A 16095-nucleotide genomic window follows, 5' to 3' on the forward strand; every position below is an offset into this window, starting at 1 on the left:
TCATACATACATCGGACTTGTAACCGAGTACACTATATTCCTTAAGGTAGTCTAATTACATAAAAAAAATTGTGCTATTTTGGCTACTAGTCCAGACCTGTAGCTGAAATATGACTTTCTAGAGATGAGGAAATTGAAATTGATTCGTTAAGACTGGCTGTCCCTAAAGCAAAAAGACGCTCCTTCTGCCGCTTGATTGACAGGGCCTGTGCCGAATAGTGGCGCAAGCGCGGAGGCCCTACTTTCACTGCTGGAGCAGTGAATGTACCTGCGCCGCTACCCTGTCAATTACGTGGCAGGGCGAACACCCTCAGCTTCAGGGACACTCCGTCTTACAAAACTATTTTCTCTATACAGGGCGGCCTATCAAGCCGACACCCGGCACCCTCAGCAGAATGAAGAAGCCAAAGCGTGTCGGGGACCAGCTCAGCGCCATCGATATGCTTGCGGCTGTACCCGATACTTTATTCTACTATTATAGCATAACATATGTTAGACTGTAGCAGTAGCGGTCAGTAACATACCATTTCTTTAGCCACAGGTTTCCATTTTTTTTTTCTTAGAGAGAGTCTCTGGAGCCAAAAAACAATAACTCTTAAAAATCATTTAATAGCAGAAAACTAGAGACGCGTTACACAATTTCATAACTTAACTACTAGATTTAATAAATATATGCAAGTGAGGAACTAGAAGCAGGTTCGGAGTGCTGCTGAAATAACTGCATGTCCCGCTCATATTGGCTACTTCTGTCACAAATGGTGGTACAGTAACTTCACCTTGCGGACCCCCCCCCGTATGTCCTAATTTTACATACAGACATAATCTACATCCAAAGAAATCACTTACCACTGTGGCTGTTGAGTTATATACACCCTGTATTATTATAAGGCCTCACGCACACGTGTGGCTCGGATGCGGACCCATTCACTTCAATAGGGCCGAAAAACGTGGACAGCACACATTCCGTAGCCCTGCACACATTCCTATTATGGGTGCATTTCTATTATGGTGGCCCACGGCCACCGTCTGTGTTTTGCGGACCGTAGAACACGGCGCGGTCGTGTGCATGAGGCCTAAGGTTGAGTTTCCATGGTGAGGCTGTGATGCGGTGATCGCACCCTGCCAGCAGCCGAATGAAGAAAAAAAAATCTGAAGAAAATATCTCCATTATCCTGCAAAATGATGTGGGCATTAGCTGGACGCCCTGGAAAAACCCAGCATAAGGCCTCTTTCAGACAGGCATCAAAAACATGCGAAAAACAAGCTCCGTGTGATTTCCCGTTATGATCTGGGAGGGTGGTACTATCTGTCCGTGAGGAGGCTTATAGGCCATACATGCTCCTCTGGAAATCTGGGAAGAATGGAAGGCAAATGAGCGATTAACACGCTCTGCTTCTGATGCCACCAGATGTAAGGCAGCTATCCTATAACATGTTTGACCCTTTAAACAGGCCTTGCGACATGACTCGGATATTAAATAAGCCAGCACCTCATCTGCAGACAGCTGTTTCGGGGTGATTGCCCCTCATCAGTGCAGAGCAGAGAGTACTGGACACTGCTCTTTTCACATTTCTAATGCTGCGCGTCTCTGCCAGACCTTGTATCTACTGAATTATACCGACAGCTTGATGTCGGTATAAATCAGTAGATGCAAGGTCGGACAGAGACGCGCAGCATTAGAGATCATTATAATGCTGTAAAACGAGCATAATGGGAGATCTTGCTCCCACACGGAGCATGTTTTCCGCACTGGACACCCCCATCTGAAGGAGGCCTAATCCAGAGCAGCATTCACAATTTTGCTGGTTGAAACTGGAAACAGCTGGCAAGTTTACGTACAGACCACTAACCGCTGAGTTGTGCTCCTATATTAAAATGGAAGCGATAGGGGCACATTTATTAAGGAACTATTTTAGCCAAATAGTAGTCTCAAGTCCCCTTTTTAACCAGCCGTGCGACAATATTTAGTCGCACAGCCGGTTTTACGCCGTGTTCGCCAGTTGGACGGGATGGGGGCGGGTGCTGGGACTTCAGCCCTGGCAAATCTACTAACATTTACAGGCGCAAATGTTGATAAAAGACAGGTGCAAGGACTGCTATAGATGCGTCTAATTGATGACAAGGGGAACACCTGATCAAAAGTTAGAGCAGCGCAAGGGGGGAACTAAGACCGGCGTACAAAGACGGTTTTAGTAAATGTGTCCCATTGTCTTTTCTAAAGGCCCCATGTACACAACCGTATCCTTTTTCAAAAATATGGATGCGGCCCATGTGCAGACCCCATTTTATTTGCGGACCTATTCTTTTCAATGGGTCCGAAGTCCGTATTTCCCCGACAAGTATAGGAAAGGCTCTATCTTTTTGCGGAACGGATATATGGATGCAGAAAGCACACTGATCATCCATGCGCTTTCCGCATCCTTATATCCACTGCGCAAAAAGATAGATTATGTCCTCAAAATGCGGACCACAGATCCATTGAAAATAACGGAACTGATACGGTCAAGTGCATGCTCTGTACATACACTAAGCCAGGACTTCCGAGAGAGTTCTGCTCTGAAGCCTGCAGTACTGTAAATTACCTATGAAGTAGAAGACAGGATCAGAACATGATGATTTCATGCATTTACAAAGTCACTTCCATGCAGGATCCACTGCATGACAGATATTACCGATACCCAAGGAAAGAGTAAGGGTACATTCACAGGACCATATGTATTTTGCGGTCTGCAAAATACGTATGACGGTTGTGTTGCATCCGTTTTTTTTTTATGGACCCTTTGAGGTCAATGGGTAAGGGGGAAAAAAAAACTAAAAACATACAACACAGATCTCACATATCACCCCTACTTTGCCGCTTATGTGTAAGGTTTTTTCTGAGGTTTGACTATGCTGCGCTTTTCTTTCCGTGAGATCTACAGAGACTACGGAGTGAGTTTATAATGACAGTGTGAACAGAGCCCTATGCAGATGAATTGTAATCACGTGCTGAGGAAGGCTTTACTAGCCACAGGCACAGGATGCGGTCTGCAATGCACGGCCACCGACCCTGCGCTCACCGCCTGTTCTTTTGAATGGGGTTCGCGATCCTCATCACAAGAAGGTAGTGCATGCAATATTTTTTTGCAGTGCGGAGGCACTGACAGAAAACCCATGGAAGCACTCTGTAGTCATCGGACTGCGGACCCATTCAAGTGATATGGGTCGCACACGGCCAATGCACGTATGTTGCGGACCTGCTGTTTGCGGGCCGCAATACGGACACCGGCTGACAATGGCGGTATGCTGAGTCCTAACTGTTCCCTTGACCCATTTGACCACTAAAGTGGCTGCCTGGCCGATTAAAAAAAGTTTGGGCATGGCCACAGTAGCAGGTTTGCAGAGAAAATTCCGTACCAGATCTGACGATATTTCACACCAGCCGCACCAAATGGCGCTGATTTTGTTACTGAAATTATCATGAAAATGCTACACGTTCGCGCACGACAGGTTACGTGCAGGTATTTATACTGCAAATTTCATTAGCAAAATTCTCATCGACTTCGACAGTGTGTAATTTTTCCTTACCGATGCCCCTTGACTTACAAGAAATGTCCACCCCCAGCCAATAGGCTCAATGCAATACCAGACACAAGGGTGGTCAGGCTTCAGATCCGTTCCCCCCCCCCCCCCCCCTAGATACCGCATAAGTGCTCTATTGAAGCCGCATTTGTAATTATACCAAAAATTGACGCATTCAAACAGGATGGATTCGTAGGCGAAAAAACTCTGCGACTGTCCCATTCACCTGAAAGGAGCTGTGCCTGCTGCCAAAACGCGTTCAGAGGTACGGAACCGATTTTCAGGATTAAATCTGCCAAGTGGGCATGCACGCCAATAAGGATAGGTCATCAGTATCTGATCGGTGGGGGTCCGACACTCAGGACCTCTGCTGTTTGAGAAGGCAGCGACGCTCTCAGTAGCCCCAGCTTTCCCTAGGTCATGTGACGCCGCGTTCATCGGTCACGGCGCAGCTCAGCCCTATTGAAGTGAATGCGCCTGAGCTGCAGTACCAAGCACGGTCACTATACAATGTACGGCGCTGTGCTTGGTCAGCAGAGAAATGACCGAAATGCTATTGCCTTCTTAAAATGCTGATCGGAGGGCGAACTGGGTGTAAGACCCCCACCGATCAGATACTGATGACCTATCCCAGCCCTTTAAAGGGCTTCTGTCATCAGAAACATGGTTATTAAACTGGCCGGCTTCAGACATGTTTTAATGTCAGCTGAAACGAACAGTCGTTGACCCTTCTTTCTAGGTGCCTCCATTTTGGTGAAAAATGAAGGTTTATTTTATGCAAATGAGCCTCTAGGTGCAAAGGGGGTGTTGCTGAAGTTCTCCCTCATCGAGCCACGCCCTCATCATGTTGATTGACAGGCAGGATGATGTGAGCTCTGCCTGGCCCTGTCAATCAACATGATGAGGGCGTGGCCAGAGGATGGAGAACTTCAGCAACACCCCCATCGCTCCTAGAGGCTCATTTGCATAAAATAAACCTTCATTTTTTCACCAAAATGGAGGCATCTAGAAAGAAGGGACAACGACTGTTCGCATCAGATGACATGAGCACATGTCTAAAGTCAGCCAGTTTAATAACCATGTTCCTGGTGACGGAAGCCCTTTAACATCCTCTTGCTGTATGTGGATTCTACACAACTATCGCCCCCAGACGTTCCAATGAGAATAGAAAACATGTTAATTCGTACCATGCCAAGTATCGCTCACTTTTAACGTTACCGCAGCTATTTTTAAAACATTTTTTGTCTAAAGAAATCCAAGGACGGTGCATGCTCGTGCTATAATACGGGAAATGATCGGGGAACGGAGGGGGAATCTAGACCACTAATCATTCTCCAAGAAAGTGCTATATATTTTGGTTAAAAAAAAAATGGCAGCTAATTGGCTTGGACAGAAGGTCGCTTAACATGATAGCATTAGTAGATATACTAGAAACTATATATTAAATCCTAGGGAACTGAAAACCGTCCTGCGGACACTGCCATGCATAACTGGAGGCGTCTGTAAGGCAAGGGTCGTGGAGTACGGGCAAACTATAGCCGAGCTGTTCAGACTGGTCAAGGTTTCTCGTGTATGGCGGCACGTGCAAATCAGGCCCTGCTGTAGTGTCAGTCTAAGGCCTCGTTCACATTTTCTGCGGACAGCACCGTACCCATCGATTTAAATGTGTCTGTTCACATTTCAGTATTTTTTTACTGACTGTGGGTCAGTAAAAAAAAATATCTCGGAGACAGGCACTACTTTGGTCCGTGATGCAGACCAAGCGCGCCCATTTAAGTCTATGGGTCAGTGAAAAATCACTGACACAACACGGTTGGCATCCGTGTTGTGTCCGTTTTTCATTGAAGACTAATAGGAGCAACGTCCGTGAATTACGGATGACACACGGATGGTAAAAACGGACACACAGACCAACCGCGGATCCTTCGCAGATGAAACACAGACGCAAAAATGTGAACGCGGCCTTAGGGCTCATGCACACGACCCTTGTTTGGCTGCATCTCCTGGTCCGACAGCTGCTCATCTGACCCGAACTCACTGCATCATAGTAATTTAGGAAGCAGCGAGTTCCTATCCGACTGCGTGTCTATTGTACTGTACTCATCATTAGGATGCAGCAAGCTCGGGTCTGGGAGATGCGGCCGACCTACTGCCCGTGTTTCCCGGGCCGCACGCGGTCCTGTGCACGAGTCCTTACTATACGGGCAGCTCTCTTTTAAAAGGAAGCTGTCGGATCTGTTAGACTGCAGTCTCTCTAGGGACAGCATAAAGTAGTGGCTGTCACTCCGACTGAAGGGGTCTGTCACAAAGGTGCTACAGTCCAGCAGATTTCCAGAACTTATCACTGCAGCACGCGGCCAGAAAGGAGTGCACTGCCAGTAAGAAGTCCGATGGTAGTCACCATATGCATACTGCGCACCTGCCCTTCAGCCGCTGTGCAACTGCAGGGAAATCTCCTGCACTTGAAGGGGTTGTCCAGCAGGATAAAATATTTTACATAAAGGGCAGAATGGGTTTAATACAAAAAGGATTGCTCACCAACACGTTGTCGCTGCCATCGCAGTTCTTACCGGGTCCCCAATTCCTGGTGGCAGCTTGACACACAGGAAACGGCAGGAGATATTTGCTCAGCCAATCAATGGAAGCAACGGTGACCTGCCTCAGCTAGGGATTGGCTGAGCAATCATCTTCATGACCATGAAGCGGACAACAGCAGGAACATGGTAAGCACCAGCGCAGCAACAGCAGGAGGGAGACAATGTGCGTAAGGCCCTATGCCCACGACCGAATCCATTTTGCAGTCCGCAAATCATGGATCCGTAAAACACGTACATCGGATATGTGCTTTCAGCATAAAAATACCTATTCTTGTTCACAAACGGACAAAAATATATTTTCTGCAAGGATACAGAACCGACATACGGATGCAGACAGCACATAGTGTACCGTTCACATTTTTGGCAGCCCCATTGAAATGCATGGGTCCGCATCCAACCCACAAAAAAATGCAGATCGAATAAAGACCAAAAATACGGTTGTGTGCACGGGGCCTTATGCTGCTATAAAAAAATTTTTAAAAAAAGTATTCGGCCCCTTAAATAAATAATTTTTAACCCCCTCTGAGATGGCAGCATAACAGGCCTGACAGGTGCCTTTTAAAGGGGTATTTTGGTAGGTACAAGTTATCGCATATCCACAAGATAGGGGATAACTATCAGATCAGTGAGGGTCCTACCATTGGGACTCCCACCAATCATGAGAACGGGGGTCCCGTACCCCCCTGCAGGCCCTCTGTTGTTTCCCTGGGTGGACGCTCCATTCATTTCTATGACAGTTCCAGAGATAGGGGATAACCTGTACCAACCGGAATACCCCTTGAACGCAGCTTACATTAGAAAGTATGGACAAGCTGAACTTTCGGAGCACTCTGTACAATCTGAATGAAGGGCAAAACGTGCTGTAATCCCTGAACAGAATTCTTCTGAAGTAGCTGGATGGTCTGTACGTTCTGGGTTCCAGGGCCGACAGTCTGTACGCTCTGGAGCCCCTGACTGCTCGGTACAGTCCTCAGCTGCATGTTCTGTGGAAGCTGCACAGTGTTGTGGCTCTGAAGGCCTGGTAGCATCTGAAGCTGGTTCTGCCCAACTTGCAGTTGGTTCTGCCCGGCCTGCAGCCCTTGAATGTTTTCCACCACGTGCAGATTCTGATCTCCTTGAAAGTTATCGACCACTTGCAGAGTCTGTTCCCCTTGAGAGCTCTGGATAATAAATACTTTCTGACATTCGCCAGCCGAGTTTGCCGCCTCCTGCATATTGGACATGGCTTGCAGCTGAAGGTTCGAAACGTCTTGTAAGCCCTGAAGGTTCTCCACTCCTTGCACGCACAATCGCGTTTGCTCGCCGTCGGCGTTCCGCAACACCAGGACGTTCTGCAGACCGTCTTCGGTCTGAAGGGTTTCAAAGTGGACGTCCTGAACTTCCTCCATAGACTGCAAGCTTTCCACACTTTCGCTGGTGCTTAGCAGCTCCTCCCCCGGGGAGTTCTGCACGACGATCAAGTTTTGACGTTCCTGTAAGCTGGAGATACTTTGCGTTTCTTGAAGTGCTTGCATGTGGATATCTGAAAGGTGTGCTGCATTCGGGCTGGGCTGGAGCTGTACATTGGGTAGTTCCTGGTGGATATGTACGTTTTGGGGGTTAGAGAGGGTATGGATACCGGACATCTCTTCTGGAGGTGGTAGGGTCTTCATTTGAAGGTTTGATAGTTCCTGAGAGCTAGATAAACTTTGAAGGGTTACATCTTGTGGACTGGAAACCTGCTGGATTTGCACGTTTGCGGCTTTCGGAGCAGGCGGCGCTGCATTTATTTGCACCGTTGGTAGCTGCAGAGGGCTTTGCTCGGTCACATTCTGCAACAAAATGATGTTCTGCCCCATGGATAACGTTTGTGCTCTGGGAAAGCTTTGAATAGCCTGAAACTGAAGGGGTTGCACACTAGGCAATGCCTGGCTAGTATTTGGCATAATGAGAATATTCTTATTCGGGGGCGTAATATTAGGAACCGCAATTGAGGTTTTCTGCTTCGCTCTCTTTCGCGAAACCCTACTCTGCTGATTTTTCTGACATGCATTGTTTGGTATGGTCGCTAGACTGGTATTAGTACTAGGTGCTACAGGTACCTTCTGCTGGCAGTTTAATATTTGATGAGAGGGCAGTAATATAAGCTTGGGGGCGTTCTGCTGTGGGACTTGTACCAAGAAAAAGGTGGGTTGTGGGTTTAACGAAGGCGTTTGGTTGCAGACCTCGAGATTTAATGTTGCGGGCATATCAGATATAAAGTGCAATTTTGGGGTGGCAGCTGGGGCTTGTCCATTCTGAGCACCAAGCGACGTCTGTGCGACCAACTCGGCACCCCCCAACGCGTGGGTACGCATGTGTCTCTGAAGATAAGAGGACATGACAAAGCCTTTGCCGCACACCGTGCACCGGTAAGGTCGTTCAGTGGAGTGTGTGCGCTGATGTAGTTGCAAATTGGAAGAGTGGGTAAAGGTTTTATCACATTTTTCACACTTGTACGGCTTCTCTCCCGTGTGAGTTCTTTCGTGCTGCCGTAAATTAGACGTCTGCGTGAAGGTTTTACCGCACATGACGCAGGCGAACGGGCGCTCACCCGTGTGCAACTGCCGGTGGCGGCGTAAACAGGAGGTGTTTTTGAATGACTTGCCGCACTCTGGGCAACTGTAAGGCCTTTCCCCTGTGTGGAGTCGTAAGTGGTACTGATAATGTGAAGACCATTTGAACGTGAGGCCGCACTCCGCGCACTTGAAGGCCCTGACGCCAGTGTGCACCCGCTGGTGGATGGACAACAGTGACGAGCGTTTGAAAGCTTTACCGCACTCCGAACATTTGTAAGGACGCTCTCCGGTGTGATCTCGCATGTGGTAACGGAGTCCTGAAGACCCTTTGAAGGCTTTGTTACAGTCTGTGCATTTGTACGGACGGTCGACAGTCTCCGGAGGGGTGGTTGCTGCAAACGGTTGAACTATTTCAATGGTTTGTGGGCAGGTGACCTCCGCTTCGGTTTGGATCAGCTGTTGCTCTTCAGTGTGGGTTCTCTGGTGCATCAAAAGGTTGGAGAGTTGCACAAACGTCTTCTCACATATGGAGCATTTATAAGGCCGTTCGTTGGAGTGGGTATGCTGGTGGTGTGACAGTCCTGAGGCGTTCTTAAACGTCTTATCACAAGCCGTGCAAGAATACATCGGCTCTACGGCATGGCTCTGCTGATGCTCGAGAAGCAAATCCTCGTTCTTGAACGTCAAGTCACAAGTGCCACATTTATAGAGCATCTCCACCGTCTCCATGTCGGCAGCCGTGGTCAAGAAGACTTCGGCATCAGCCGGCACAAAAGTCTGCTCAACGGTGTGTGACTGCAAATGCTTTTGCAGGAAAGCTTCTGAAATGAACACCTTGCCGCACAAGTCACATTTGTGTGTGTGCCCGTTAGTGTGTGTGCGTTGGTGAAGGAGAAGGTTAGAGGAATGGGTGAAGGATTTACCGCATTCATTGCACTTGTAGGGACGCTCCCCAGTGTGGATCCTTTCGTGTTGCTTCAGGTTTGTAGACTGGGTGAAGGCCTTGCCGCATACAGTACAGACGTACGGCCTCTCTCCGGTGTGAATGTTTCGGTGTCGTCTCAAGCTGGAGGAGTTCTTAAACGCCTTGTCGCAGACGTTGCATTTGTACGGTCGCTCGCCCGTGTGTTGCCTCATGTGGTACTGATAATGAGAGGACCACTTGAACGCCATCCCGCAAACATTGCACTTAAAGGAGCGAAATCCAGTGTGAACGCTCTGATGGATCTGCAATAAGGAGGAACGCTTGAAGGCTTTGCCGCAGTCGCCGCACTTATACGGCCGTTCCCCAGTATGGCTTCTCTGGTGATAGAGCAGCGCTGAAGAACCTTTGAAGGCCTTGGGACACTCTGAACATTTATATGGTCTCTCTCCCGTGTGAGTCCTTTGGTGATGAATCAGTCTAGAGGACCACTTAAAGACTTTCCCACAATCGTGACACTCATACTGGTGGCTACTGGTGTCCGTAGACTGCACCAGGGGTGGCTGCTGTGCTGAGGACGTCTGAACTTCCATCTCCTGACCAGCGCCCACCATTCTGAAGAACTCTGCTAAGAAAGTATGGAAATAAAAAAGTGAGTGTCAACATGTAATGACCATCTGCAATATAATTTATATTTCTGGGAGCAGCTCTATCAAATCGGAATAAATTCAGAAGGGAAGATTATCAAAAGCCCCTAATGAACTGCATACACATCATCATCATCATCTAAGGCCTCTTTCACACGGGTGTCATGTTTTTGAGCCGGATAGGATGCGAGTGCGTCGCGGGAAAATGCACAATTTTTCAGCGCGAGTGCAAAACATTGTAATGCGTTTTGCACGCGCGTGAGAAAAATCAGCATGTTTGGTACCCAGACCCGAACTTCTTCACAGAAGTTCGGGTTTGGGATCGGTGTTGTGTAGATTGTATTATTTTCCATTATAACATGGTTATAAGGGAAAATAATAGCATTCTGAATACAGAATGCATAGTACAATAGCGTTGGAGGGGTTAAAAAGTTAATAAAATAATTTAACTCACCTTAATCCACTTGTTCCCGCAACCCGGCTTCTCTTTTTTCTTCAGGACCCGGTAAAGGACCTTTGATGACGTCACTGCGCTCATCGCGTGGTCCATCACATGATCCATCACCATGGTGATGGGTCATGTGACGGACCATGTGATGAGCGCAGTGACATCACCACAGGTCCTTTTCCTACTGCACAGCAAAGATGAAGACAGAAGAGAAGCTGGGCTGCGCGAACAAGTGGATTAAGGCGAGTTTAAAAAAAAATTAACCCCTCCAGCGCTATTGTACTATGCATTCTGTATTAAGAATGCTATTATTTTCCCTTATAACCATGTTATAAGGGAAAATAATAATGATCGGGTCCCGATAGTCTCCTAGCAACTGTGCGTGAAAATCGCACCGCATCCGCAGTTGATTGCGATTTTCACGCAGTCCCATTCACTTCTATGGGGCCTGCGTTGCGTGAAAAACGCACAAAGTAGAGCATGCTGCGATTTTCACGCAACACACAAGTGATTCGTGAAAATCACCGCTCATGTGCACAGCCCCAAAGAAATGAATGGGTCCGGATTCAGTGCGGGTGCAATGCGTTCACCTCACGCATTGCACCTGCGCGGAAATCTCGCCTGTGTGAAAAAGGCCTAACTCCCACAGTTTATGTAAAAAAATAAAAAAAATACATATTGGAGGTTTCACTGCTGGAAATGACTGCTAAATGTGAGAGTAGTTGGATTGGCTGATAAATTCTACATATTAAAATACATTCTGATATTGATAACCTCTCCTGAGGATAGGCCAGCTATGTTAAAAGCCCAGAGAACCCATTTAAAACACAAGAAAGCAAGGAGAAGATTCGGAGGATGCGGGCGGTGCTGGGCTCCTTCACAGCAGGCGCGGCTGGGCCCCTGAAACGTTGGTAACAGCCCCTTGGGCTCCTTACTTGCCTCATTTACATATATATATAAAATCGGTTTTTTTGCTATAGGCAAAATCCAGGTGACAGAATCCCTTTAAAGGGGTGTTCCGAGATTTTGATACTGATGACCTATCATCTGGATAGGTCATCAGTATCTGATCGGTGGGGGTCCGACACCGGGGACCTCCGCTGATCAGCTGTTTGAGAAGGCACCGACGCGCCTGTGAGCACCGCGGCCTTCTCTCAGCTATTCCTAGGCGGAGTGACGACACGTTTATCGGTCACCAGACCTAAGAGCAGCTCAGCCCCATAGAAGTGAGTGGGGGCTGAGGGGTGATACCAAGCACCTATACAATGTACGGCGTTGTGCTTGGCGAGCTGCGAGAGGGCTGCGGCGCTCACAGTGGGCCTGCTCAAAACAGCCGATTAGTGGGGTGAGACACCCGGGACACCCACCAATCAGATACTGATGACCTACCTAAAGTATTAAAATCCTGGAAAACCCTTTTAATGTAAAAAAAAATGTAAATCAGACATCATATAGTACATGACTTTCAATTTCCAGCCCTGTACCTCACATGGATCCAGAGATCTCCCCATTCATTGCTCTGCTAGATTTATATCAAGCTGATAGCTAAGGGGGCATGTCCATTCTGCTGCAGCCGAGGGGGCGTGTCCATTCTGCTGCAGCCGAGGGGGCGTGTCCATTCTGCTGCAGCCGAGGGGGCGTGTCCATTCTGCTGCAGCCAAGGGGGCGTGTCCATTCTGCTGCAGCCAAGGGGGCGTGTCCATTCTGCTGCAGCCAAGGGGGCGTGTCCATTCTGCTGCAGCCAAGGGGGCGTGTCCATTCTGCTGCAGCCAAGGGGGCGTGTCCATTCTGCTGCAGCCAAGGGGGCGTGTCCATTCTGCTGCAGCCAAGGGGGCGTGTCCATTCTGCTGCAGCCAAGGGGGCGTGTCCATTCTGCTGCAGCCAAGGGGGCGTGTCCATTCTGCTGCAGCCAAGGGGGCGTGTCCATTCTGCTGCAGCCAAGGGGGCGTGTCCATTCTGCTGCAGCCAAGGGGGCGTGTCCATTCTGCTGCAGCCAAGGGGGCGTGTCCATTCTGCTGCAGCCAAGGGGGCGTGTCCATTCTGCTGCAGCCAAGGGGGCGTGTCCATTCTGCTGCAGCCAAGGGGGCGTGTCCATTCTGCTGCAGCCAAGGGGGCGTGTCCATTCTGCTGCAGCCAAGGGGGCGTGTCCATTCTGCTGCAGCCAAGGGGGCGTGTCCATTCTGCTGCAGCCAAGGGGGCGTGTCCATTCTGCTGCAGCTAAGGGGGCGTGTCCATTCTGCTGCAGCTAAGGGGGCGTGTCCATTCTGCTGCAGCTAAGGGGCGTGTCCATTCTGCTGCAGCTAAGGGGCGTGTCCATTCTGCTGCAGCTAAGGGGCGTGTCCATTCTGCTGCAGCTAAGGGGCGTGTCCATTCTGCTGCAGCTAAGGGGCGTGTCCATTCTGCTGCAGCTAAGGGGCGTGTCCATTCTGCTGCAGCTAAGGGCGTGCCCATTCTGCTGCAGCTAAGGGGCGTGTCCATTCTGCTGCAGCTAAGGGGGCGTGTCCATTCTGCTGCAGCTAAGGGGGCGTGTCCATTCTGCTGCAGCTAAGGGGGCGTGTCCATTCTGCTGCAGCTAAGGGGGCGTGTCCATTCTGCTGCAGCTAAGGGGGCGTGTCCATTCTGCTGCAGCTGAAGGATGAAACTGAGCATGTGCAGCGATCTCAGTGAGCAGGACAAAGATATAAGAAAATAAAAAAACTGCAGGTGGCGCTATGCAGATACATTTTATTGAATAACTCAGTGGCTGTGCTAAATTATTAATCACATGCAATTACAAAAGTATTCAGATGCAGGACAACCCCTACAAAGGCCTGTAACCTCTCCTGACAGTATTGCACCTCTACACGCTGCGTAAACCTGCGGTGGAATTGAAATCTGCAGCGTGTCAATTTATGGTGCGAGGGTAAAATCCACAGTAATTTATAATGCATACTTTTTTTTGCCACAGATCCGTGGCAAAAACCACAACGTACTTGTCCGCTGTAGTTTAAGTCACGCGTGAATGTACCTTTAGGCCTCTTTTACACAAGCGTGTCCGGATAAGGTCCGTATGCGTTGCGGCAAACCCGCGCGAGTAGGTACGCGATTGCAGTCAGTTTTGACTGCGATTGCGTTTTGCTGTTCAGTTTTTATAGCGAGGGTGCAATGTGTCTTGCACGCGCATGATAAAAAACTGACTGTGGTACCCAGACCCGAACTTCTTCACAGAAGTTCGGGTTCAAGGTTGTCTAGATTGTATTATATCCCCTTATAACATGGTTATAAGGGAAAATAATAGCATTCTGAATACAGAATGCATAGTACAATAGCGCTGGAGGGGTTAAAAAAAATAAAAAAAATTGAACTCACCTTAATCCACTTGCTCGCACAGCCGGCTTCTCTTCTATCTTCATCTGTGAGGAAAAGGACCTTTGATGAAGTCACTGCGCTCATCACATGGTCATTCACATGATCCATCACCATGGTGATGATCATGTGATGAGCGCAGTGACTTCATCAAAGGTCCTTTTCCTCACAGATGAAGACAGAAGAGATGCCGGCTGCGCGAGCAAGTGGATTAAGGTGAGTTAAAAAAAAAAATTATCTTTTTTTTAACCCCTCCAGCGCTATTGTACTATGTATTCAGAATGCTATTATTTTCCCTTATAACCATGTTATAAGGGAAAATAATAATGATCGGGTCCCCATCCCGATCGTCTCCTAGCAACCGTGCGTAAAAATCGCACCGCATCCGCACTTGCTTGCGGATGCTTGCGATTTTCACGCAACCCCATTCATTTCTATGGGGCCTGCGTTGCGTGAAAAACGCAAAAAATAGAACATGCTGTAATTTTCACGCAACGCACAAGTGATGTGTGAAAATCACCGCTCATGTGAACAGCCCCATAGAAATGAATGGGTCAGTATTCAGTGCGGGTGCAATGCGTTCACCTCACGCATTGCACCCGGGCGGAAAACTCGCCCGTGTGAAAGGGGCCTTAAAGAGGACCCTCCCCCTCTCCTGACATGTCTGGTATAGTAACTACTTGTATTCTCCATGTAATAACAATTCTGGAGCATCTGTTCTTATGGCTCTATGTTCTACCATTCCTCTATTATGTCTACTAGAAGTTATGAATGAATTGCCAGCAGTCTGCAATGAAGGTCCAGATGGGTGTCACCAGTGTGTGTGTGTGTGGGGGGGGTGTCTCTGCACAGTCTGGACAATGTTAGCACTGACTGGAGAGTGTCATGAACACATCCCTAACTGGTAACCCCCCATTTAGACCTTCACTGCAAACTGCTAGCAGGAATAATAGAGGAATGGCACAACACAGAGCCATAAGAATAGATGCTCCAGAATTGGTATTACATGGGGTATACAAGTAGTTACTAAACCAGACACGTCAGGAGCGGGGGCCGCTCCACACGTCACTGTACGCTGCGGATTTTGATACGGATCAGTGGCAAAAAAAAACAAAAAAAACTGAAGTATTACAAACGGCTGTGGATTTCGCCCTCTCTTTCCTCAGCCTACATCGACATGCGGAAGATTTCAGATCCGCAGCCCGGGTCAATGTCCGCTGCAAATTTTGGACGCGAGATTTCTTAAATCCGCCTCCATTTTTTTAATGCTGTGAATTTGTCACATGAAAATCTGCAATGTATCTGCCAAGTGTGAACAGACCCCTCGGCTTCTACAGCTATAGACCACCTGGATACGTCCAATATGGGAGATGCAGTGACCCCTCTGTATGACACTGGGGGGTGCATCTGAAGGGTCCTGGGCAATGTACCAGTGCATGGCACCACCTAAGGGGCAGCCGTGATCATCCGCCCTCTATAAAATCCATATAACCTAATGGGGCCTATAGGAAGGCACTACAACTCTCAGCAAGCCTTTCCAGCCTCAGAAGGACACAGAGTTGCAGTCCTCCAAGGATAAAGTGGGGGCACAGGAGGTCTCACCCACCGGCCGTCCCGGGCACCCCGTCACATCCCGACAGCTACTCCTCCGGTCCTGTTTTCTCCTGTTACTAGGCCTTCGTGATGACGCACATTCGGGGCGCGGCAACTTGGCGAGTGACGTCATCACGATGCGCCACCAGGGAGCGACAGCGCGAGGGGGGTGCGAAAGGAACGAGGGGAGGGGATATAACGTAAATCTCCCGGGAGCCCATACACTCTAGATGGTGTGCGGGCTGGGTGCTGCAGACTCCGTAGAACAGGGGTGACTGTATTATCACAGCAACCAATCAGATCACTGCTCTAATTTTTCCACTCCAGCTCAGAAAATGAAAGCTCGAATATGATTGGTTACTTTGAGTTTCCAGGGAAGAATGTTAAAGGGGTTGTCCCATTACAACTACTTATACCCTGGAAGTGTCTGATGTGAGGGGGTCCG

General features: G+C 48.7%; 1 protein-coding gene across 2 annotated transcripts; it reads right to left on the reverse strand.

Annotated features, from left to right (window-relative positions):
* Positions 1 to 6640: 6640 nt before the first annotated feature.
* Positions 6641 to 15826, reverse strand: ZNF628 (zinc finger protein 628). 2 transcript variants are annotated; one of them, XM_044268534.1, is made up of 2 exons: positions 15664 to 15826; positions 6641 to 10242 (listed from the first exon to the last, which is right to left on the reverse strand). In XM_044268534.1, the coding sequence occupies exon 2, from the start codon at positions 10229 to 10231 to the stop codon at positions 6953 to 6955; it is 3279 nt and encodes a 1092-aa protein (XP_044124469.1). In that variant the 5' UTR covers positions 10232 to 10242; positions 15664 to 15826; the 3' UTR covers positions 6641 to 6952. The 2 variants fall into 2 exon arrangements, with proteins under 2 accessions (XP_044124469.1, XP_044124468.1); XM_044268533.1 differs by having other exon boundaries at positions 6641 to 10245; positions 15664 to 15825.
* Positions 15827 to 16095: the final 269 nt, after the last annotated feature.

This window comes from Bufo gargarizans, chromosome 9, assembly GCF_014858855.1.
Source record: "Bufo gargarizans isolate SCDJY-AF-19 chromosome 9, ASM1485885v1, whole genome shotgun sequence".
In the NCBI taxonomy this organism is placed as follows: domain Eukaryota; kingdom Metazoa; phylum Chordata; class Amphibia; order Anura; family Bufonidae; genus Bufo; species Bufo gargarizans.

Excerpts from the sequence above, each read along its gene's own strand:
- ZNF628 (XM_044268534.1), bottom strand. The coding sequence starts at position 10,231 with ATGGTGGGCGCTGGTCAGGAGATGGAAGTTCAGACGTCCTCAGCACAG.